At 41.4% G+C, this 25,456-nt stretch overlaps 4 protein-coding genes across 9 annotated transcripts; 2 read left to right on the top strand and 2 right to left on the bottom strand.

Annotated features, from left to right (window-relative positions):
• The first annotated feature begins 5,233 nt into the window (after positions 1-5,233).
• LOC115733216 (protein ROLLING AND ERECT LEAF 2) lies at positions 5,234-9,655 on the top strand. 3 transcript variants are annotated; one of them, XM_048277157.1, is made up of 5 exons: positions 5,234-5,822; positions 5,856-6,582; positions 7,436-7,623; positions 7,968-8,191; positions 8,653-9,655. In XM_048277157.1, exons 1-5 carry the CDS (start codon positions 5,571-5,573, stop codon positions 9,425-9,427), a joined length of 2,166 nt encoding a protein of 721 aa, XP_048133114.1. In that variant the 5' UTR covers positions 5,234-5,570; the 3' UTR covers positions 9,428-9,655. The 3 variants fall into 3 exon arrangements, with proteins under 3 accessions (XP_048133114.1, XP_048133113.1, XP_048133112.1); XM_048277156.1 differs by having other exon boundaries at positions 5,234-6,582; positions 7,445-7,623; XM_048277155.1 differs by having other exon boundaries at positions 5,234-6,582.
• A 6,323-nt stretch (positions 9,656-15,978) lies between these two features.
• On the bottom strand, positions 15,979-17,989 carry LOC115750091 (two-on-two hemoglobin-3). Its single transcript, XM_030687253.2, has 4 exons — positions 17,774-17,989; positions 17,045-17,175; positions 16,337-16,481; positions 15,979-16,248 (listed from the first exon to the last, which is right to left on the bottom strand). The coding sequence occupies exons 1-4, from the start codon at positions 17,908-17,910 to the stop codon at positions 16,152-16,154; spliced, it is 510 nt and encodes a 169-aa protein (XP_030543113.1). The 5' UTR covers positions 17,911-17,989; the 3' UTR covers positions 15,979-16,151.
• A 1,198-nt stretch (positions 17,990-19,187) lies between these two features.
• On the top strand, positions 19,188-21,327 carry LOC115750086 (pentatricopeptide repeat-containing protein At2g20540). The gene is given in 2 exon segments (XM_030687240.2): positions 19,188-20,913; positions 20,915-21,327. Coding segments are annotated over 2 exon segments (1,602 nt in total). The 5' UTR covers positions 19,188-19,353; the 3' UTR covers positions 20,957-21,327.
• A 245-nt stretch (positions 21,328-21,572) lies between these two features.
• LOC115750090 lies at positions 21,573-23,896 on the bottom strand. Of its 4 annotated transcripts, none has more exons than XM_030687247.2 (2): positions 23,661-23,896; positions 21,573-22,618 (listed from the first exon to the last, which is right to left on the bottom strand). In XM_030687247.2, exons 1-2 carry the CDS (start codon positions 23,833-23,835, stop codon positions 21,933-21,935), a joined length of 861 nt encoding a protein of 286 aa, XP_030543107.1. In that variant the 5' UTR covers positions 23,836-23,896; the 3' UTR covers positions 21,573-21,932. The 4 variants fall into 4 exon arrangements, with proteins under 4 accessions (XP_030543107.1, XP_030543109.1, XP_030543108.1 ...); XM_030687249.2 differs by having other exon boundaries at positions 21,573-22,603; XM_030687248.2 differs by having other exon boundaries at positions 23,667-23,896.
• Positions 23,897-25,456: the final 1,560 nt, after the last annotated feature.

Here is a 25,456-nt window from a genome sequence, read left to right as displayed (position 1 = left end):
AACAACATAACATAAGTCATAGAGTAAAATGAAACTAATATAAAAATCTCTAGTACATTTTTTCAACGTCTACTAAAGACATTAGAGAAGTCCATTTCTCCTTTCGGTTGGAGTTTGGATGAAAGTCTTCCTCCATGTAACACTAACGTATGCTCATTCCACTACTTTGTTGTAAGGATCTACATAAGACAGCAATCACAGCATATATGGAGAAGGCGTCTACAAGTGGTGATGTAACCAGGGAGGTGGAGGCAGAGTCACTCACCCGACTTGCGGTAGATTTCATCATCTTTTGTAAGACTTTGCAACAGCAATCACAGCATATATGAAGAAGGCATCTACAAGTGGTGATGTAACCAGTGAGGTGGAGGCAGAGTCACTCACCTAACTTGCAGTAGATTTCATCATCTTTTGTAAGACTTTGCAACAGCAATCACAGCATATATGAAGAAGGCGTCTACAAGTGGTGATGTAACCGGTGAGGTGGAGGCAGAGTCACTCACCTAACTTGCCCTAGATTTCATCATCTTTTGTAAGACTCTGTAGGTTGTAGCAATATCAAATGCATTAATCTTTCTTCTCCTCTTGGTATTTGGAGTCATATCCAAATTATGTTGTCCATTTCTAAAGACTCCCTCATCAATGAAGCCCTCGGATCACTTGTCTACATGGCCACCACCATTGTCATCTTTCCCCAACACCATCAAATCTTAGACATTTCCTGCCACATGCTGCCTAGTGGCATATGTATCACCAAATACAATACACAGCTCAGATATTGAGAAAATCCATTTTTGAATTTTGCCCACTCAATATTATCTTGCAATTTTCACAATGATGACATACATCATAACATAAGCAAAACTCTTAAAACTCACATCTATAATGATCTCGAAACAACCAAAAGTTAAATGATAACTTGATGTGACATTCACATATACTTGGATCATCAATGACAATCGTTTTTAGAGGTGGCCACTAATCAGAATCGCCGGTTCCTCATGAACCGGCTGTTCGGGTTTTGTGGCCCCCTTGAATAGGAACCGGCCCCTTAAGGGATGGCTCGGGGTCGGTTCAAGGGCCGGTTCCAATTTTTATATTTAATTTTAAATAATAAATTATGAAATATAAATAAATAAATTATGAAATATAAATAAATAAATTATGAAATATAAATTATCATCAAATTGTACATTGTAATCAAATTTATGAGGAAAAAAGGGAGGAGAAAGGAGCTTGAACTTAATGAATTATCAATAAACGCATACATATCTTCTCGGGGATAGAAGAATCAAAGCCCATATAATTCTTTTACCTTTGATAACCCCAACTTATCTCCTTGTCAATCGTTGCTACCTGTTACGGTAGTCGTGGTGGTGATATTTCCATCATCATCATTAAAGAATTCGGCTTCTGCGTTGCGATCCATTTCTTATTGTCGAAATTGAGTTGTTGTCCAATCATCGAGGCAAGCTTCAGCCTCCATCGAATCCGGATATAATCTTGAACGTTAGTCGTCCAAAATTAATCCTCCAAGACTAAATAATTGTTCAATCGTAATCGTTGAACAAGAGATTGCTAAAATTTGTCTTACGATGAGAGTAAAGATTGGGAATTAAGTTGAATGCCCCTTTCACCACTCTAGAATTGGAAAAACTGTGCATTCGGATACACCAAACTCAAAAGAAATGGTTAAATATGTATCTATTTCAGAAATATTACATGCTGCTCCCTTTTACCTTTTTTGCCTACTTATCAGCATTTTGTACCCTCTACTAATTCTACTACTCTTCCCGCTTTGTATGTCACTAGGTTGGGAAGATCCACTCTCATCTAAACCATACGTACTATAAAATTCACTATACAATTCTACTGTTGCATCTTTAACCGTTGCTTGTATAATTCTAACATTTACTGTTTCATTCAAATGTAAACATTCATAATAACTATTTAGATAATCACCTAAACCAACTAATTTCATACGTGGATCGAAAACAAAAGCAACCAAATAAATAAGAGGAGTTTCGGTATAGTAAAGCAGCCATTTTCCTTACATTGCTATAATAGTCAGAGCTAATTGATCATCTTTTTCATATTCTTCAAAAACACCAGCAATATTAACACTCTCTTAAAAATAAATGCGTAGTAGAATAATGAATATTATATAAACTATAATTTGCGTTGTTAAAAACTTTTAAAAAATCTAACTTTTTTTTGCAAATATTCCAATTTTCTGGGAATAAATTAATTTCGGAAACATTATTCGAAATAAACGTACATAATAAATTTTTATTAGCAAAAAATTGATTAAGCAACTCGTAGGTAGATTCCAACGAGCCGGAATATCCTTTGGAAATTTTTTTGGTGTTCTTCATTTGCTTTGCAAAATCTACCCCATTCTTTCATAATTTGGAGATGTTTCCACAAAAATTGAATTGCTTTCTTTATTGGGCTGAGAAAAGTATCAAGAGTTCGTAAACCATCTTGTACACATAAATTTAAAACACGACAAACACATCTAATGTGAAAAAATTATCCACCAAAAGCGGATTTACAAATCTTTTCTAAATTAGGAATGGAAGCGGTATTTGCCACGGCATTATCAAAACCAACCGATAAATTTTATTAATCAAATTATCTTCTTCTAAAACTTGCCTGATTACTATATATATATATATATATATATATATATATATATATATAATTGGCCGTATGTCTATTATCAAAAACTCGAAATGCAATTACTCTATAAATATTATTAGGCCCAACGGCTAATTGGGTGGTTCGGAATCGGCCCGGAACCGTAATCGGCCCATGAAGGCCGGGCCGGTTCGAGTTGGTCAACAGGCCGGTTTCGGGCCCAAACCAACCCGTGGCCACCGTTAATTGTTTTATTTACATTATCCCAACCAAATCCGGATTGTGAAAGAAGCTTCTTAAAACTATCATACTGTCTTCTTAGTTTATTCCTATTGCTCTTCAACTGTAATTGCTTATATTGAAGTCCTGTTTGAGTATTGAATTCAGCATGTATAGTATACTACCCTACTTTATTGAAAGTACAAGAGGTACAATTTACCTTTTTGACCTCTTTTACCGTCAAACTTATAAAGAAATTGGTGAAAGGTTCGGTCTACTTTACAGTGAATGCCTCTTTCTAGGATGCCATTAGCTACCACATGCAACCATAACATAATCATATATTATAATATTGTAACCACCCAACATTGGCTACCACACAACGATTCTCAAGAGATAGGGTTAACAATTAACAAATTGATGATTAAACAAGATGAAGTAACCACAAGGAACACGACACAATACAAACTATCATATGACATTAAAAATGTAGTACTGAAGAAGTACTCATATCTCATCAAAAGAAGTACTCATAACTTGGCCATAATTTGGACCCAAAAAAAAAAAAAAACACTTGGCCATAATCAGAACGAAAACAACGAAGAGATAAATCATTTTCAATAACGGGAGAGGTGTTACCTTTGCGAATCAACTTGGACAAATAGAAGAAATCAATCAATAGAAGCGTGGAGCTGAATCCAAGAAAAACGAACTTCTACTCAATATGATGAATCACCAATCAACTTATCCAATCCGATGAACAAAAACAGAAGAACCATTAAATCGCGCCCTAATGCAAAAAGGATAGCATGTATAAAAAACATCAAAAAATTAAAACCATACAATTACTAATGACCAATATCATATCACCATAGTTACATAAAACAACCTCACGATTTAAGTGATACGTCATATGAGTAACGATAAATAAAACCCATACAAGACTTGAGAGGAGACTTTTTTTTTTATCTTGTAAATGAAAATCCAAGATTTATTTCGAGTATATTAAAAGTTTGTGACTAAAGTATGTTAAAATTGTTGGGTTTCAATTCTAACCACTCTCAAATTGGTAAAAGTACTCTTCAAAACAAGTTGCTAAAGATTTCGTTATCATAAAACGAAAATGAGCAGAATTCTACAATGGGAAAAACCCAAATAGTGGATCAACTGGGGATCATAAGACCAAACCCCATGTGGTTTAGCCTGAGAATTTGAATTCATTCGGCTCCAAAACAAAGTCAAGATGAAGACTTTTCTCTTCCTTCACATGGGATTTGTCAAGGTTGCTATGTTTGATAAGTTGTCAAACAAATTCCAGATCGACATTTCATGGAACAAATTGTGCAATCAATGAAAAAAGTTCGGGTTGTGAGGAAATCCAATATTACAATACGCAAAACGTGAAGCGGGTAGGCATAAAAAATGAGAAAAATAAGCATAAATAGGGACAAAGGAACATATGGGAAAAGTAAGCAAAGGCAGGGACAAAATGAGACAATGTTCGAGTAACGGTGTTCGCTTGAGGTCGACGAGGGAGGCCCTCGCCTAGATTTGCCAAACAAAAGGCTGGCGAAGGCAACCCTCGCTCGAGGCCGAACCCAGATTGGCAAGGGTGACTTTCGCTCGAGGTCGACTAGGAGAGCCCTAGCCCAAAGGCCTCGAGCGAAATCCTTAGGAAAGAGATGACGAGGGAACCGAACAACGTGATTACGAGGGAATTGAATGAAGAAATGAAAGTCATCGGAGTCGTGCGACGAGGGCGACGTACAATGGTGGTGGAATAGTTGGTTGAGCGATGGGAGCGGCGGACGAGCGAGAGGAGCCGATTGGGCAAGCATTCTTTCTTGAGTTTTCTTTCTTTTTTCTTTTTTGGATCGAGGAAATCTCATTTTGTTGGTCTTATTTCTCATAAGCGATTCTAGAACAAAGAAGCAATTTTTTTTTATTCTTATACATGCTCTAAATCTATTTCCGAAAATAGACTTAAAGAATTTGAAAATTAAAATTATTTAAGTAACCAAACAGATTTTTCATCTTTTTCGATTTTGAAAAACAAATTTAGAGAATCGATACCAAATAGACCTTGAATGCGTCACATGGATAATTTGGGATTTTTTTTTTATTCATCTTTAAATCGACAACAAAAGACAAAAAGTAAATATAGATAGACAAGCTGCCGTTCGGTGCGCCTAATCCGAACGAATGTTCAGTTGACTTCGTTCCCAAACGCTCCCCTGCCTCGACCTTTCGTCCTCGTTTTCTTTTTATCGAACGCGGACGACGTCGTAGCGTAGTGCCTCGAAAAATGTGACCGTTGCACTAATTAAAATATCTCGGGGACAAAGGACACCGATTGAGCAGAGCTCGCGAGTAGCGCTCTGCACGTACTCACATGGGGTGTCCCTGTGCCCAAACAACGCCTTCTCTCTCTCTCTGAATAGCTGCCACCCTGCCTGCTCGCTTCTCTGTACAAAACTTTGTCCTACTCTCTCTCACTCTCACTCTCTCTTCCTGTAAAGCAAATCGGCGTGAACCTCAAAATCCGGTAACGCACGCGAAAAGCGTCACCGATTCGAGCCACCGGGGGTCGCGGGTTTCGTCTTCCATTGAAGCTTTCGCTGAGGTTCGAATGCGGAAGCAGCATCCGTCGATTCCGAGCTCGGACTGAAGTTTGTAAGCTACTTTCGAAGCTCGAAGATCCCCGCAGGGAAATGGGGTGCGCGCAGTCGAAGATCGACAACGAGGAGTCGGTGACGCGATGCAAGGAGCGGAGGAACCTCATGAAGGACGCGGTCACGGCGAGGAACGCCTTCGCGGCGGGCCACACGGGGTACGCCATGGCGCTGAAGAACACGGGGGCTGCGCTGAGCGACTACGGACACGGCGAGGCCGAGGAGAGCTTCGACCACGCCCTCCGCAGCCATGCCCCGCTGGACGCTACCCCGCCGCCACCGCCGCCGCCGCCACCGCCGCCGCCGCCGCCGCCGCCGCCGCCCCCGATGGACAGCCTCCTGCCGCCTCCGCCGCTGCCGAACTTCTCGCCCAGCCCGCTCGAGAGAGCCACGAGCATGCCGGAGTTCGCGGTGCCGCCGAGGCAGAAGCCTATAGCGAGGGAAGAATCGGTCGCGATTGCGGAGGAAGAGGAGGAAGATGAGAACGAAGCGAATGAAGAGGAAGAAGAGGAGAAGATGCAGAATCTCCGGCGGCCGCCTCGTCCGGGGCCAAGGAAGAGTAGCACGGCAGTTGTTCCTCCGGTGAGCAATCCGGTCCCGCCAATGCCGGAGTCGAAAGGTATGGCGTGGGATTACTTCTTCAACGTGGATCACATGCCATGTCCGAGTCTGAACGATGAAGAGGAGATCAATAACGAGAACGATGAGAGTGAAGGCATCCGATTCTCAGAAATGGGCAACGGGCTGAATGGAAATGTGGTTATGGAGGTCGAACCAAAGACGCCGGAGAAAGTGGTGGAGACGAAAGTAGCGGAGGAGGAGCAGGAGAGTGGCGTGAAGGAAGTGGGTAATAAGCAGATTGAGCATTCGAGTACTACTCCTGCCCAATTTAGCAGGAAAGTGGGTAAGGCTGTAAATGGGGTTAGTCTGATGAAGGTGCTGAACGACATTGACGACCATTTCCTCAAGGCTTCCGAGAGCGCACAGGAGGTCTCGAAAATGCTCGAGGCGACACGGTTGCATTACCACTCGAATTTCGCCGACAATCGAAGTAATTTCGTGTGCCTCTCTCTTTTTGCTATTTCTGTCTGTACATCTGGGTTTATCTGCAAAACTTCTGTGTTAAAGATTGATCCATGGAGATATCTGTGCCTTGTCCGTTCTTGAGTTCTCTCTGCCCGAGATACTGACAAGTTCATCGATCTTCATCTTATGTATCTGTAGATAAAAGTGAAGCTGAATGTGCTCTAGCTCTTTGTGTAATTCTAATGAGATAATTCATGTTGAGTTGTGGAAGAGACATTCATTTGTAGTTAAAATGTAAATCGTCTATCATGAAAATGCTTTTCCACACTGGGGATATTAGATAATCGCAAGCTTTACTTAGCTTGTAGTGATGATTATCTTTTGCAAGCAAGAAGAGCACAACGTAGATATGATGGTGCTGGTAATGCTGATTGTGGGATGACATCTGAGCTTGAAGGATGTTGCTCTAGACATTCTCAGTTAAAAGTGATAAGGGGGGGGGGAGGAGAAGAAGGGTAGCATCCTTAGAGCTGCACTGCTAGAAGAAGGAGATATAGTATCAATTTAGACTCTGGAACTGGAAGTGTTAGCGATCAAGTATGGTTTTTTGAGTGAAGATCTGTTTTCTCAAGTGATTTAGAACTCCCAAAGAAACTTCTTCCTTGGTTATTTATTCCTAAGGGGTGTTCCCCTGATGAAGAAACATGTTCCTAGAGAGGTTGTTTGTTATGAATACTCCATAATCTATCCTTCTTTAGTGGCATGAAAATTGCTAAACTTCAACAAACATATGGGATATGCTGACTTTTAAATTGAATATCTTACTTTTGATGGTATACATGGCATAATAATTTTGTGATCAATCTCATAGGCTTTAGATGACACAGGTCACATTGATCATTCTGCGAGGGTCATGCGTGTCATCACATGGAATAAGTCATTCAGAGGTGGTATACCCAATGGTGACAGTGGTAAGGATGACCTTGATACAGATGAATATGAAACTCATGCCACAGTTTTGGATAAGCTATTGGCCTGGGAGAAAAAGCTATACGAAGAAGTGAAGGTATGCAGTCCTTCGTTCTGTCCCAGTGACTTGGCAATCTGATTATATGCACGTGCATTTTCATATCTTGATTGCCATTTTAGTTTACTTCGGTCCACTTTGCGAATGTGGGGTAAACTAAACCTCTGGGTTAACGAAATAAAATAAAATCCTGAAAGTTTCTCTCAATAAGTGAGCTCTTGATCATGTTTGTAGAGTCGCTGCTGAAAGGACAGGAGAATCGTCACAATTCAAAATGGAAATTGATGTGAACTTTTGAGTTTTGAATAAGCTGCTCCTTTGTGTTTTGATGCATGTTAAACTTTTGTAATATGATAAATGTTTGTGTGTTTACGCGTGGATAGCAAGGTGAGCACATGAAGCTGGAGTATCAGAAAAAGGTGGCTTTGCTAAACAAGCAGAAGAAACGTGGTGCTAGTGCTGAATCTCTGGAGAAAACAAAAGCAGCTGTAAGTCATTTGCATACTAGATATATAGTTGACATGCAGTCCATGGATTCAACTGCTTCAGAAATAAACCACATAAGGGATGGAGAGCTGTTCCCAAAGCTTGTGCAACTCGTTGATGGGTATGTTCCGATACCTGGAAACTGAGAGAGTATACGATTATTCTGTTTGTTCTGTTTCTATGTATCCGTATATGTTTTCATCTTTTATACGCATTTTGCTTCCAATCCTTTCCTCTCATGAAGTGACTGTACAGCACCAGCTCTGGTATTTTTTCTTTTTGGTAAGGATTACCAGCTCTGGTATCTACTTCTTCTCCTTTCTGAAAATGTCCCTTTTCACATCTTTATGAAGTGACTCCATTTCATGTATATTGATCTGTCTGCTCCTTTCTGCTGGTGGAAGTTCCAAATTTTGGTCCAATTTTGATTTTTTCTTTCTCGAGCGAATGCTGACTTGTGCTCATTGCAAGTTCAATCGAGCCTTGTCAATTGCAGATGTTGTCGTCTTATTTGTCAATATTCTGTTTGCACTGGCTTTGAATGGATTTTATCATGATTGGATATGTTTATTTGAAATTCAGGATGGCGAAAATGTGGGAAAGAATGTGCATGCATCACAATGGCCAGCAATCTATTGTTAGTGACCTGATGTCCCTGGACAGCTCGCATGCTCCCAAGGAAACAACCAAGCATCACTATGACCGCACAGAGCAACTTCATAAATTTGTTCTTGAGTGGCAATCACAATTTGGAAAGCTCGTTACCCATCAGAAACAATACATCCAAGCTTTGAACAGCTGGTTAAAGTTAAATCTTATTCCCATTGAGAGTAGTTTGAAAGAAAGAATCTCATCTCCACCCAGGGCCCAGAATCCTCCAATCCAAGCTCTGATAGTCTCGTGGTATGACCATCTTGAAAAGCTTCCTGATGAGCTTGCCAAGTCTGCTATTTCGGCATTCGCTGCCGTAATAAACGCCATCGTGGCATATCAGGAAGAGGAGATGAAACTGAAAGACAAGTGTGAGGAAACTAGGAGAGAGTTCTTGCGCAAGAACCAGGCATTCGAGGATTGGTACCAGAAACACATGCAGCGAAGGGGGGCCGACGAAACTAGAACAGAAGATGCTAACCATCACGACCCAGTGATAGAGCGGCAAGCAGCAGTGGAAATCTTGAAGAAGAGGTTGGAAGAGGAAGTTGAAGCTCACCAAAGAGTCTGTATTCAGGTCAGAGAGAAGTCGCTGGGGAATCTCAAGAATCGCTTGCCCGAGCTCTTCCGAGCCATGTCGAACTACACACAAGCCTGTGCGGAAGCTTATAAAGATTTGAGGTCCATAACGCAATCACAGAGATGAAACAGGGTTTCCTCCTAGAATGGTACCACCTGTTTCATTAGGAGGAAGTGTTTTAAGTTCGAACTTCAATAGGATATCGTCGTACATATTTCCATACAGCCTCGACTGTTATCATCTGTTTATATCCGACGGTCACCTTCCACATGAACATGCGCATGTTCAGATGGATGGTTTGGTAATTTTGAAGTGAATGTCCAGGCGATCTACTATATGGCTTCTTCATGAGTTCTTAGAGGATTCCAAATGCCTTAGGCTTTTGAGGTTGAAACTGGTTCGGTGCTCGGAAGAATGCATTGTAGTGCCCCTCACATGGTCAGGATGAAACTGTTCATTCGTTACTGTTGTGGACCATCTTGGGGGGGCATTTGGGAAGTGAAGTTGCATGACAGAAAAGGGCAGGCATGAGTTCCTACTCATACACCCCGTACAAAAGGTAGAAGGATAACCAAGTATCTGAAAAGCCTAGAGCCCTAACCCACGTGCCCCCCATACTTTAGGCTCTGTGCATTTGGGAATCCAATCAATTCTGCGAATGACTTTTGGTACGCCAGTCATGTTCATCTTTCCTTTCCTTTGAGAAACCAGAAACCATGGCTGTGCCCATTTGGAATTTGGTCTTCGGTGTAATCTCCAAAAGTTGAAAACAATCATAAAACCAAGATGAGACGAAACGTTACTAATGGAAAATATAGAACAAGATAATCAATTGACTCTAAGATGTTATTTGGGGTGGGGGGGGGAGGAGGGGAGGAGAGGGAGTTGGTGGTGGTGTGGAGGGAGAGAGAGTGAGAGAGGTGGCTGGCAAAATTTGACCTTTCGGCGGTCGTCTTTATTAAATATTTGCAGGCTTTTGGATGCTTGGGGGGGTCTCTATGGGACCTCAACCTCATCAACGCCCCATCTTGGTCCTGCTGGTTTGGGACCAGGGGAAAATTGCATTTACTTACTCAAAGCTCGTTACACAAGGGCTAGTCTCAATTTGAATAAATGATATCTAGATTACTTTGGTTCTGTATCTCGAACTTCATAGTTCATACTCGTTTCGAGTTGGGTATTTCCGTAATGACACGGGCATGTACAGATGGTTTATTCTTTTAGCGGGTCTACAAATTAGTCGACTTGATCTTTTTACACCTCGTTTGTCAAGCATCGATCCAATTTGCCTTTTTTCTCGGTTCTTTTGTCGAAACGATGCTAATTTTTTGGTATTTTCTTGTCAATTATGTATATGACCAGTTCATATGGGAGATGCTCCATCTGCTAAACCTAATTTCTCTTCCTTTGTCTTGCATGGCCACCATGAGACATCCATTCCCACCTATCAGGACCACTTCTCAGATTTAAATGAGATGTCTCAATCCTCAGTTAAATTTGTCACCTCTAGGGTTTGCCCATATGATGCTAAATTTTGTTTAGTCTGACTGACTCTCAAACACGGCTCGATCTCGATGGGCGGGCGCTACTTTTGATTACTCAGATCCTATAGCAGCCGTCTGACAAAGTGGAATCAAGTCAAAATGCTGAACACTCATTCACACATGTCCGTTTTAAATTCCTTAAAATACCTTAGAGCTAACATCATTGGGTCATGTTACATGCCCACCTACATAAACCAACATCTTTTGTTCAAACTCATTTTGTGCTTCAAGACCTGCTGATTTCGTCTTCTCTTCTTGGGAAAAAAAGATGGGCATCAAGAACTGGCGTGAACCGAGGATGGAGGTCATCTACTTGGGGAGGAACAGCAACAACAAGAAGCCTAGTTGTGGTCAACATGAGAAGATGCATCAAGGGTGGCAGCTATTCTGGAGAAGATTCAAGAAGGATAAGAGGGTCTCCAGTCCTCTTAACAATAGCAAAATCAGTGGCTCTTATGATCCTGATGAATACTCTCAGAATTTCGATCAGGGGATCGATTGTTCCGAGCCCGGCAATCTCTCTCTGTCGTTCTCCACTCGGTTCGCCGATCCGTGGTCGAGGATCGATCCGAAGAAGATATTGCTGATAGATATGGATTGAGGTTGTGCAGATGGCTAAAGTTAGCTAGCTGCTGTGTAGGTGCATGTAACCCTGTTTCCAGGATTGGGGGTCTTGAGTCCCTCTTCAACTGTATTATAATTCATGTAAAGTGTTTTGCTAATTCTGCTCTCTTTCACATACCGTCTCTCTGTCCCTGCAGTTATTTCTTTTAACTTGTTTTCAGAATGATAAATCACATATTAGACACGAAGATACTGTTCACTACAGAAGGAAATCATGGGCATAAAGAATCTGTGAAGAAGACCCCAAAAAAAAAAAAAACAGTTAAATGGAGAACGGATTGTTTTCAAATCTCATCAGTATTTGTGATTTGCCATATGAAATTAAGAGACAATTTCACGATCATGATACAACGATAATGGTAACGGGATTATCTATAGAAAATGCTTTAAAAGATCGAATTATTCTTAATTTAGTGTGCTTAACAAGTAGCCTAACGACGTCATTAACAAATGTCGGATGCGGAATAACATTCTCTGTGCTACGCATTCGAGTAATGGTTTTCTAAAAGGTTCAAATTGCACAGGTCAAGAGTCGCCATCATTGACAATTCAAAAGTCATTCAAATTCGGTTGGCTCAGATTTAATAATAATAAGAAGAAGAAGAAGACTACACCCCTTGTTTCAAGATGGCATCTCGTGCTTTGAAAAGGCAACAAAAAGCAAAGGCGCGCCTTCTCTTTTGGAATGAAGATGAAAGTAGGCACGCACGTCTTGGGTTTGATGGGTTTTTGACCTCAATCCAATTTTTGCAAATCTCAATGCAAAAGCAAACTTTTACTCAGGACAAAGAACAAAAAAGCATGGAATGTCTCCACTTTTCTCCAACCCTTTAGCCAAAAGTAGCTAAAGATCATGTGAATGTTAGAGAGAGAGAGAGAGAGAGAGAGAGCATGCAAGAAAAGAATCTGTGTTGAGTCAAAACTATGTTTTTTTTTTTTTTTTGCAGGGTTGGACAGAAGAGAGGTGGATGGTTAGGGGCTTGTTTCAATGTCTTGGGGAAAATTTCAAATGTTTTAACTCATGTTTTTGTCTGTTGCATGAGGAATTAGACAGGCACAAGTTTTAACCTAAGTAGGCTCAATGACAACAAAATAGGGATAAGTACAGAAAATTTTTTAAAAAAGAAATCATCTCAAACAATCATGACTCGTGATGATTGTCCAAATCAACGGTCATGTTTTTTTTTTATATCAATTTTTTTTAAATTTCTAATTTATCGATAAATTAGTGAAATTATTGTAGATAGTTAATAATCCTAATCAGCCCAAAATATTGTTGTCGTTGCAAAATAAGATTACCGTTCCCGCGAGTGATCACTCTCTCCGAATACATGATTCCAAGCGTCAATCACCAGAGGTGTTGTTCTTTGCTCTCATAACCAAGTGCTAAGAACAATTAAGGATGGTTATTTCGATTGTTCCATATTCCATACCCTTCTTGCCCGTTGTGCGGACCCTCGGAGGAAAATTCAGTACATTTGTTCACAACATGTCCTTTGGCCCAAATTCTGTGGAGACAGAGCCCATGGGGTATTATCTTGTTTGCTTGGAACATTAGGCCTCCGGAAGAGATGGCAAACCACTTTCGTAGTCCAGGAAAAATAACACAGAGAATGGGATTGGATTGCAAGCTATTCACCCTCTATGCAGCAATTATTGGCACAAGAATGTGGTGAAATAGGAACGCAATGTTACATTGTTAGACTATTTCAATTCCTTCCCAGATGGTTCAGCTGGTCATACAAAACTTCATGGAATGTTCGAATATCTTTAAGAATGAGAAAAGAGTCGAGTTAAGCGAGAAACCGGATTCTATTGGGTTAACAACAAACTCTTGGATTCCTCCGTCAAAGCAAGAATTGAAGTTTAATGTAGATTGTGTGAGGAAGGATAACAAAGGGGTCATGGGTATTATTGCACGATCGAATGGAGGCTTAGTTGTTCAAGCGTGGACAAGACGAGGAATATGGAACTCAACATTAGAAGTGGAAGCTGCAACTCTTCTTCTCGCTTTCAATGCTGCTCAATCTCTCGGTATTCACAAAGCAGTCTTTGAAAGTGATTGCAAGGTGTTAATTGATGCAATACAACATAGGGGCCTTTGCCCTTGGTGCATTCATCCATTCATCTCGGACTCTCGCCTCCTCCTAAGCAACAACCCAGGTTGGAGTTTGAAGTAGATCGGTAGAACCAGTAATGTAGTTACTCATGAGCTCGCAAATTGGGTTTTTCATCATATAGGGACTATATCTTCTTTTCTTTTTAATGATCTCTTATCTAAAGTAAAAAATAGAGTGTTAATAGAATCTTCTTTCATCAATCATCTTAATGTAGGCTTCTTTTCCTCCTTGTAATATTTGCTTAGCTTTGATGGAATAAAAGTATTTTTTCGAGCAAACAAAAAAGAACAATTAAGGGTGGGACATTATCAAGTTCTAAATAGTTCAACAAATTTAGGCTTTGTCTGTTTCACAAAAAATAAGTCGCTTTTGGAGAATATTTCCGGAAAGGCTCCTTTTATTTTACAGAAAATGAGTCACCTTTGAAAAACGTTTTCGGGGAAGTCAATTTCCAGAAAAATGACTATTTTATGTTATTTGGATGAAATATAAAAAAGACTCAAAAAATATTTTTCGTTATTTTGTATGAAAAATTGAATTTGATTTTCCTCCATGTACTACTTTCAATAATTTTTTGTTTTTTTTTTTTTCTATTCATTTTTTTTAAAATCAATTTTTTAACATTTTAATAATTTATCTTTTTCTCTCTTTTTTTTTTTTTATTTTTTTTCTATTCCAATAGTTCCTCCCAATCCACCTCGTCCTCTCCGCCTCCGACTCGGCCCTCGCCAAATCCCCCACCGGACTTAGCAACCAACTCGGCCACCAACTAGCCGCATGCAAGCTCGAGCCTCGCTCGAGGCCGAGGACGACTAGCCTCAATTGGGGCTTGGCCTCGCCAGATCTGGCGAGCTTGCCCATGGCCGGTGAGGCTCGACTAGCCAAATCTAGTGAGCTCGACCTTGCCTCACCGACTTCGTCGGATCTAGCAACCTCTGGCAAGTCAAGCCTCGCCTTGCTGACTTCATCGGATTTGGCAACCCTAAGCACACCGAGCTCAATGGCCTCCTTCCCAATCCCACCTACCTCACGCCTTGCAACAGCCTCAAAATCGAGCCCAAACCTCCGTCAATGCTTGCCGTGATTGATCTCCACGTGGACGAGGTTGAGTGAGAAGAGCTTGAAGGCACACTTGGGAGTGGTTCCACGATCTTGCTGAAGGCAAAATCGAGGGCGAGGATCAGGGGCTAGAAGAAGAAATAGGCATCGAAGAGGGAGGCGTCGAGCAGGGAGAGGAAGGATCAACTAGGGCGGCGGAGCGGATGGTCCGAGTTTGTCGAGGGAGAGCTTGTGAATGCAATGAAGGAGAGTGAGAGAGAGAGAGGCCAAGAATGGAAAATGATTTCCTTCCCCATACTTAGAAGGATATTTTTCATTGACTCACAGAAGGAAAATATTTTTGACATTTTTCATTGACTTGGAAAACATTTTCTTTGACCACATATTTTCTGACTCCAAACACTAGAAATTGAAAAAAAAAATATTTTTCAGAAAAATATTTTTCATGAAACAAATGGAACCAATTATGCTATTGGCTTTGATTGTTATCTTGAACCGTCACAGGGTTATAAATGTCTTTGGCTTTGGGACTCGCGAGCTTGTGGACAAACTGAGGAACGTGACTGCTTTTAATGGGCTTGGTCAACAATTCAAATAGGCTTTGACCAAAGCAAATTAGCCCAGCAAAATGATCGACTAGTTCCGCGACAATCTGATCAGGTGACTAGAGTACCTTCATTAACAAAGCCAAATATAGCATTCACAGCTAGAGAGCTATAATCGGAGCCAAGTATAATCGGAGTCAAGTCGAGTCGGTATGCTGTCATGCTAAAGCTCGGCTCGACTTGCAAACTCGATGCTCGAAACTCAACTCGAGCTCGGTTGAGTATCAAATCCTGCTTGAGCTCTCAATTCAACTGTAAAATTGAGATACTCAAGCTCGACTCACACTCGTTCTCGATAATGATTGAATCATAAATGAGCTTGAGCTCATTCTAGCATTTTAAAAGCTCGGACTCAATTAAGCTCCACCGAGCTGAGTATTGATGTGCCTGAGCTCGACTTGACAATATACTCGAATACCTCGAGACTCGAAACCAAATGAGCCAATCTCGAGAAATCATCAAGCCGAACCGGAGCTACTAGCGAGTAGCTTGGTTTGCTTTCACCCGTGTTCACAGCAGCTAAGTAGCTGCAACACAGATCTTCCTCGTGACCTCTGTCATGCAACATCATCCTCCATTTTTTTCATCTCTCAAACCATTCCACCCACAGAAAGCTACGACACAAATGCTGCGGCAATGAAATGTTCTGCATCTAAATAAGTGACCTCTGTTTAAACAAGAGATCGAACCGACAAACACAACTCATTCTGCAAGACCTTTTTCTGTCTATTGAAAAAAGACCAAAAGCTCATTCAAATTTTTAGACTCGCTAATGGATAATCTTTAAGAATACTTTTCAACAGTTTAAGCTTACGGTCCTATTCGATTCTGCTACATTGGAAGGATTATTATTTCAATTTTCTAACTAAATTGGAGAGTGTACTCTATGATCCAAGCTTTAAGCAGCAGCTGGTTTGCTGGCAGAGTGCTTACATGGGACTCGTTGGTTTTGATTCTTCAACTCGTCGCCAGCCACAAGAAAGAATGCCGTGTGCCTACCAGCATCATTACACAGATACATTTAGTCTCGTCACAAACAAAAAGATAATATCAAGAAGAATACAGTGTTTGATAAATTTTCACCTGAAAAAGTTCATCATCTTAGTCTTTGAGTCATCGTCAATTTCTGGAATGCTGTCTAGTGCTTGTTGCATGTGATGCAACCACCTTTCCGCTGCTTGACGGGTGACAGGAAATGGTCGATGGCGCGCAATTAATGCAGGATGACCTGTCAAATCAGCAAGGTTTGAAATAAACATGTTTAGCCATACTCCTAGTAATTAGTGTCGTCAAAGTAATGGTAATCAGTAATCAATATCCCCAAAATGGGGACAAAATCAGATTAAAAGAAGGTGTTCTCTAGATAGAACAAACCAAAATGAGCATTGGAAACAGAATTGTTCCAACCATGTCGAAGATGTTCAATGTGAATCAGACACGACTTCATTAATCTCTTTAAAGCCGGAAAATGCTACAAAAGGCTTGCTAGTACAAATGAATAACCATTGCTCAATGGCCTACTTTTCACTTAAAAAAGGAAGGCATAGATCATAGGAGGAGAGGTTAAGCATGACTTTAGTAACATCTCCACTTGATTCTTGAAGCCTCGACTTTCAAAGGTGGAAGCCGCCACGACTTCTAATTGGGTAGACACTTAAATCTCATCTGATGGTTGTAGCAACTCGTTCACATTAAATTATACACCATTACGATGGACATCGTGGCATCTTTGTCGCCTCAAAAGGAAAAAAATGCGGATCGGTCCATGACATAGGAAAGTAGGGGAAATACCTTTCCTCTGAGAATACAATGGTGGACCGCCCATTCTTTGCACAAAGAATTCATATTGGTTTTGAATGGCTTCTTCCTTCTTTGAATTCGCAAAGATCGACCGAAACCATTCTTCTTCATCATCGTACACCCTAATCCACCACACCACACAGCAACAGATGTCAGATCGACAAGCTTCCATACTCCAACTTAAAAGATAATTTTTCCTTTCAGGCCCGCCCTCCTCATCAGGACTCAAACAATTATACAATTTAACTCAGAAAAATTGAGCAACAACGCCGTATGTAATCAAAGTACGAAGAAACCAATCCACCCAATGGCCCGAAGTGCATCTTAAAATGCCTTATCAAAACAAACATTTCACTCTTCGAACTAGTTAATCATACTCTCAATCATCAAACGCCAGGATCTCGCCATCGTTCTGTTTTGCGCATCTGAGAATTGACCTATAACAAGCGCAGTTCATCGAGATACAACTACAAAGCCAGCGTCCAAACTCTATTTTCTGAAAAAAAAAAAAAAAAAGACCTTGCGGGCGCATCAAAACTCATTCAATTTCCATCAGACTGATCATCCGCCACAATCAGAGCAACATCCACGAACCCCATCATCGAGCAGCATCAACGCACAAGCACGATCGAACAAATGGGCGAGAATCAAAAGACACGTTCTCCACACGACAAGATTAAAAGAACCGACTTTTCCCTCGATATGTGCAAGAGAAGTGACCTGGTGTAGAAATTGGTGGAGAGATTGACAAAGGTGGGGAGGCCGAGCTTCTGGAAGAGGTTGGTGCCGTCGATGGCGAAGGCGTCGTCCGGGTCAACGCCACTCCATTGCGAGGCCTTCTCTTGCAGACTCTGCATCTCCTTCACTATCTCGCTCTCGCTCTCGCTCTACCGGAGATCGTGGTGGTCGCGTGGGCTTGAGGCTCTTTAAAGAGAGAGAGAAGCCCACGGATGGAACCGGTGGGCAGATGCTTTGATTCTTTGGGGGGATGAATGGGGGCGGTGGTCCCATTCATATATTGTCCACGTTCTCACTTGCTTGGAGACACGGTGAGGTCATTATGTTGCTACCGCGACTGGGCACGCAATGGTGAGGATGCACTGACACCTGCTTTTTATGTGGTGTTCAACACTCCGACACCTTTCGATATGCAATCCACACATGATCAGTATTCCAGACACGTCAGCAATTCGTGAGTCCAACATCCCAACATCTCATTTCGATACGCATAAGATCAATTTTAAGTATTTTTAATAAATTAGAAATCAAAATATAGATTTATCAAAAATATATATACTTAAGTTATATATATAACTAATCATGAATCCCTAATAGAAGAAGAATAAAAAAAAAACTCATTGATATTTGTATATAATAAAATATATTTATCATACAACGTGTCCCAACATGCCGAAATCATCTATTTTTTTTAGAAATGACGTGTTGGCGTGTCATGTAGTGTCTTCCGTCGATATTGGTGCTACTTAGGGTGCGGTGCAGGTCGATATTTTAGATCCACTATAGTGTTGGCGATTGAATTTAGCTTGCAAATGTGGTGCATGTTCTTGACTTGTGTAAGCCGGTTATGGATTCTTAGCACCTTGATAGGGACATAGTTATGAGAGTTGCCACTCACTAGACCTATCAAAATAGGTCATAAACACATTATGAGCTAAGTAGTTATCTTCAACAAAGGGGTCTTGTATGGATTTACACGTAACATAAGTATCGAATGGGTCATAATTGAGTTTACAGGTTATTTGAACCCAAATCACCCCTCTATGATTCTCTTCATTTTCTCTTACTCTTACTCGATTTTGCGTTTGTTCACTCTGCATTCTCACTTCAGTTTGATTATGATTTTTCATAAATTGAGTCAAATATGAAAGCATTTTAAGAATATAGGTCGAGTCGGGCATGTGAATAGGTCATAAACGGCTTTAAATATATCTATTTGGGTCGGATTATTTGTGATTCAACTTAAGCTCGACTCGATCTACCCATTTAACGGGTCTACCGCTCGTCAACTGCAAATCGATAGGTCGCGAACTGGCCTCGGATTTCTTTTTGGCCATCCAAAGGACTGATAACGGGCCTTACTCCAGTTCATTTTATCGCTTTTCTCATGCAGAATGTTTGCGCATTGAATGGATAAGCTAAGACGCATTACAATGGAAGCTTCTATCCGACAAATTGAAAGCCAACAGAGATCATGGAAGCTTCTTCGACACTTTTGAGGAAGGTTCTGTCCAAATGCCCAGAATCTTTACATGTCCTCAACTCAACGGCATCGTCGTTAAATGCCACCCAAAATCAGCCATCCCGTCCTTAGAAACCTGGAGGATCTGTTCGTGCCCGCGTTGCGAAGCTGCGGAAGAGTTGCGGAGCTGAAGAGGGTCCACGCCCGCATCGTCCAACACTCGCTGTCGCAGAGCAATTTCTTGGCGACGAAGATGATCGACGTGTGCGATCGATGCAGAGATCTCGGTTATGCAAGTTTACTCTTTAGGAACGTGGTGGACCCGAATGTGTTCTTGTACAATGCAATTATCAGAGCTTACGCACACAACTTCATGTACAGTCTCGTGGTCACGGTGTACAAGAGAATGCTGGAGGACGAAAAGATTTTGCCTGATAAGTTCACGTTCCCGTTTTTGATCAAGTCGTGTGGAGGGTCGATGAGTGAAAACTTGGGTAAGCAAGTGCACGCCCATGTGTGTAAAATTGGGCCTGCGCGGCACTTGGTGACGGAGAATTCATTGATAGACATGTACACGAAGTTTGGGAATTTGGAAGATGCGTATAAGTTGTTCGACGATATTCCCCAAAGGGATGCTGTCTCATGGAACAGTCTCATTTCTGGGCATGTGAGGTTGGGACAGATGACAAGGGCAAGGGAATTGTTTGATGAGATGCCATGTAAGACTATCGTCTCTTGGACGACAGTGATTTCCGGGTACTCACAAGTTGGCAGTTACGTCAATGCCCTGGAAATTTTCAGGCAAATGCAAACAGTTGGTGTTGAACCTGATGTGGTAAGTATCGTATCCGTCTTGCCAGCTTGTGCAAACCTAGGAGCTCTCGAAGTTGGGAAGTGGATTCACATGTATGCAGAAAAGCACTGGCTTCTCCGCAAGACTTGTGTTTGTAATGCTCTGATGGAGATGTATGCAAAATGCGGTTGCATCGAGCAAGCGAGCCTGTTGTTCAATGAGATGAACGCGAAGGATGTTATTTCTTGGAGCACAATGATTTGCAGCTTAGCCAATCATGGAAAAGCCAAGGAAGCAATTGAACTGTTTCAAGCTATGCGAAGAGCAAGGGTTGATCCGAATGGTGTCACATTTCTGGGTATCCTCTCAGCATGCGCACATGCTGGTCTAGTGGATGAGGGACTAGAGTTTTTCTGTTCAATGAAGAGAGACTATGAGTTAGAACCAGATATCGAGCATTATGGCTGCTTGATAGATCTTCTCGGGCGCTCGGGAGGTCTCGACCAGGCTATGGACTTGGTACAGGCTATGCCAGTAAAACCAGATTCCAAAATATGGGGTTCTTTGTTAAGTTGTTGCAGGACTCATGGTAATCTTGAGATGGCCGTTGCTGCAATGGAGCATCTGGTAGAACTGGAACCGGATTTCGCAGGGAATTATGTGTTGCTGGCTAACTTATATGCAGATTTGGGGAAAAGCGAAGGGGTTTCGAGAATGAGAAAGCTCATGAGAGACCGAAACTTGAAAAAGCCACCTGGAGGAAGCTCAATTGAAGTGGACAATATGGTACTCGAATTTGTCTCGGGTGATAGTACTAAGCCGTTTTCGAGAGATGCATGTAGGATGATAGAGCTGCTGGAATCAGAGTGCGAACCTAATAATACAAAGAATTCAAGCTGGCGTTGCTTGAGCTCCTAAAATCTCTTTTGAACTCGGATGGATGGAAAGACAATGCATGGCCCATGCTGCATTGAAAATGTTGCGAGTCACCTGCCGAGGACGTGATCTGCTTATACAGTCGCCTTCCTAATGACCCGCCTTTCTGGTTGGGGTGTCCGACAAGAAGCACATGGTTTGAACAGCAGCTTCTGCAACTCTGAAGCACGAGCACCTGATGGAGACGGTCACAAAAGATTGAATTTCGAACATCAATTGAATGTGTTAAAACTGTGGATTGACGTATGGAAAGTGGATGCCCGGATGAGTAAATAACGGATGTGAGGCCTCAAACAGAAGAATTTGTCCATGTGGTCTTGGCGAACACCTGGATGTGCAGATAGAGAAGCAAGTTTTACTAAATAGCTCTATCACAATCTCTGAAATTCGCCATGCGCACTCTGCTTTATTGAATAGAAGCCCATTCAAGATTGATACGTAAGGATAGTATTCTCATAGCCTTCGTTGATTGACTCTTCATCTTCCTCGAGCTATTTGGAACTCCCACCAATCCATGATCTTCTCTTTAACCTAGTGATATCGATTCTCTCCTTAAAAAGGATCGTATGGTGCAGCTGAATGATGTTACCAAAAGTACAGGTGCTGTATTCAGTCAGATGCCCAAAAATGGCTACTCTAAATCACGAAGCCAGCAATACAAGACCAATACACATCGGAATAAGGAATGTTTACCGGCGAAAATCACTATTCCACAGGACAGACAAGGACATAAATTCATCTCAAAACAAGCACATGGAATAAATAAATGGGTCTACAAGAGCAAAACTGCCGAAAATATAGGCTATTATTATCAACCAAGTTCAGCCTCGAAGGCTTACAAAGCAGAAAGGTACAAAACGAAAGAAAGTTTAGCTGCTGAGGAGAATTATTTGCTCCCAAGTCAGCCAACTAAAGTAACGGCTCTCGCATTCCAATGTGATTGTCCGGATTTAAGTGAAAATCCTCGTAAGCGACAAACCACCTACCACAACCACAGAGTAGAAGCTGCAATCCATGATTACTGCATCCATTACTTTCATCATCAGAAAACCTAACTCCAAGCTATTACCAACTTGATCAGCCCAATCACTCTCGCCAGCTGAAGGATTCTTATTTTCCCCTTTGACAGTGCTCGCAACAGTTGATTGTTTGTCCAAAACAAGTGGAGCAAGCACAAGTGTCACGTTGGTAAGCAGAACGAGGTAAAGAGGCCTTGACATCAAGACGGACCGGATGATCTTGTTGCCTAATAGGGGAAAACCTATGTCCGATAAAACCACTAGCAGCCCCACTACCACAGCACAAAGTAAGCGTGCAGTAACTGAAGAATCTATAGCAGAACTAATCTGATTAGGACTAATGGACGTGCTACGCAGTGCCTGATGAACTGAGGGTTGCTCAACATGTGTAGTAGGACGAGATGCATTTTGATGCGAGGCTGAGGATGAATAAGTTACTGATTTCTCACTGATCTCCGACGGCGGAGCCTCTGAGCATTGGTTGCTTGTCTGACTTTTCTGTGAAGCAAACTCCATATTTTCTCTACCTCTGGAACCATCGGTCTCACTGGCATCTCCACTTTGATGATCCTTTGGCAACACAGTCTCGAAGGCTTGACATTCTGCACGATAAAAAGCTGCATGCAAATAAGACACACGAGTAAGAAAAACGGGATAGGTTTTGCTGAATCTGATAACAGGATACTTCCTCTTCCTCATGCTCTTATCCCGCTCATCCCCAAAACTCGATATGCCAAAAAAGGATTAGTCATAAAAGAGAAAGCTTTTCAAGGATGAAACCAATTTCAAATCTCAAAGCACTGCTGAATTACTTTCTTCCTCTTCCTCATCCTCTTATCCCGCTCATCCCCAAAACTCGATATGCCAAAAAAGGATTAGTCATAAAAGAGAAAGCTTTTCAAGGATGAAACCAATTTCAAATCTCAAAGCACTGCTGAATTACTTTCTTTAACCATGGTAGGAGCCAATCCTAGAATTACCCGCATGCCTCCACGATACTGATCCGAAACCCGTCCACAGGGGAAATGATTGGAGCGAAAGAGATAATCGAGGACGAGCATAAGGAAAATGTTTTATGACATGGCTAAGCCACGCAATAACTCTACAAGGACGTTTCCCAATTAGCAAGCCGGACCGAATTTTCACCAAAATGGAAAATGGTGTCCTCAAATCTTCAAACACAATTCGCTTTTGCTAAGAATACTGATATAAACAGTACTATTCCTCGAATTGGAGCTTCTGGTTCTAACAACAGCAACGCCCAAACCCAATCCTTTGGCATCAAGACAAGAACTTGGCCCCACGAATGCTCATCCTACCCTCGAAATCAGGTCTTTTCAAGCTATTACTCTGCACCAATGTAAATCACGTATCCAAACCCTTCGTTTCACCGGACTCTCACATGTTCTTCACACACATACCATCCTTCTCTGCCAAAACAAAACCTAAAACAATGTCACCGCAACCCTCAAAACCAATTTCGCACGGAAGGAAAAAATCCCTCAGGACCAACGATGAGAAATCACCCAATTTACCAATGAAAACGAACACAACCAACCGGATGAAAAAGACAAGACGCGCGCGTTCAATTCAATCAAATGTTTCAAAAAGGCTGACGAAATGAGGTACGTGCGTTGCGGTGCCTTTGGAATTCGATACCTGTACCATTGGATCGATCTGGGTGGAGAGGGGATGGGTCGGGATCCCCAGGGATGGAGGGCTGAGATGAGTCGGAGGAGGGGAGGGATTGGATGCGGCCGGTGATGAGGGCCAGGCGGTCGGAGCTGCGACCGACGATTCTCCTCCGGCGAGATTCTCTGTCCGCGGTGGCCATATTCGAGAGAGCTCGTTCTGATTGCTATTAGAGATTGCCTTTGAAAATCGTGCAGTTTTGCGTTCGAGTTTTCTTATTTTCTTTAGGCCTTTTGGATATACGGGTTTTAAAATGGGCCCTAACGGTTATCCGGGTACAATTTTGGCCCGACTTCCAATTAGTTTTCTTGTTTTTTTTTAAATCGAAATAACATTTCATTTACTTCCTCAATCGAAATACATGAGAAAAACATTTCAGTCCAAGAAGCATAACTTCAAATCAAAATAAATCCCAGACAATTTCAAAACATAACAATACACACTTATGACTTCTTCATACTAAAATCAACGGCCAATCACCAAATCCATTTTACATCAAAAACTCCATCCGATGCTATGACTTTGCCTTTTGGCGGTGTGCGCCTATATTTGGCGTTCCCAACACTATCGTCGGTAAAAAGGTTGAACGAGCATAAATCCGACATTTGTGAAAGCGAAAACCTTCACGAAATTTTTCTAATCTCTTTCAAAACCGAACTTGTTCATCAAAGAAACCGATAGCAAATTGATGCTAACATGGTAATTCGAGCACCATATTAGTAAACGTGGCTTCTATAAATAATCAAAATGCTGTCGTCACACATAAGTATAAATAACACGTGATTCTCATTGAACCGAGGATGACCTGGAATCACATGAAACTCATCATAATTGGAGCTAAATTGTCCATCGTGTAAAAGTCAAGTGCCTTTTTTTTGGGTGGGGTGAAAACCCTTAAGTGGATGTTTTCTGTTTTTCCATTATAATCATACGGTTCTCCTTTTTTATTCACCGCGGTAAAATTTGTAAACTCGAGTACATTTTTTTCTATGTCCAAAAGGTTGTCCAACATTGGCCTGCAGGAGACTGCTCAATTGAAAGCCGTTGATTTAACATGTGTATCATTGTCTATTGGTGCAATCTCGTAATCCATGTTTCTCCTAAGAGGCACCGACACTCTTCGGCAGCCTCCATGTCGTATCGTGTCATGTTATGTCCGACATCCCGACACTTTCCGACATGCGACCGATATATAGTCAGCTCTCTAGACACGCCAACGACATGAGAATCTAGCATCCCGAGATGCATGTGATCCATTTTAAGCATTCTCAATAAATTAGAGATCAAAATGTAAATTTATCAAAAATACACATACTTTAATCATATACCTAGCCACCCCTAAATTAATCTACCAAGCCAGCAAAATAAAAAAAATACTAATCGTGTTGAAATTCTCTATTTTTGAGAAATGACATGTTGACGTGTTGAGTAGTGCCGTGTCCCGTGTTGCGTGTCGGCATCGGTGGTACTTAGTGTTTCACTGCATTGTGAGTGGATAGCCTAAAATCGATGAGAGACTAGTGAAAGTTTTGTGAGACCGAGAAGATAAGTTAGGTAATTGAATCTAATCTTCGGCTTGCACACCAACTCGAGGACCAACTCCACTAACCACCGATTATGGTAACTCAAGTACTTAAAAATTATCGATTTTTTTTTTTTTTTGGATCTTCCTCAGCTTCAAAATTGAAAAAAAGATTACACATTTTTCATACTTTAATATTTGGACATTTTCAAAATTTTCAGGTGTTCTAATTCAATAACAA

This window comes from Rhodamnia argentea, chromosome 4, assembly GCF_020921035.1.
Source record: "Rhodamnia argentea isolate NSW1041297 chromosome 4, ASM2092103v1, whole genome shotgun sequence".
NCBI classification, from domain to species: Eukaryota; Viridiplantae; Streptophyta; class Magnoliopsida; order Myrtales; family Myrtaceae; genus Rhodamnia; species Rhodamnia argentea.
The sequence above is the reverse complement of the archived record's forward strand: the minus strand, read 5'-3'. Positions and strand labels throughout refer to the sequence as shown.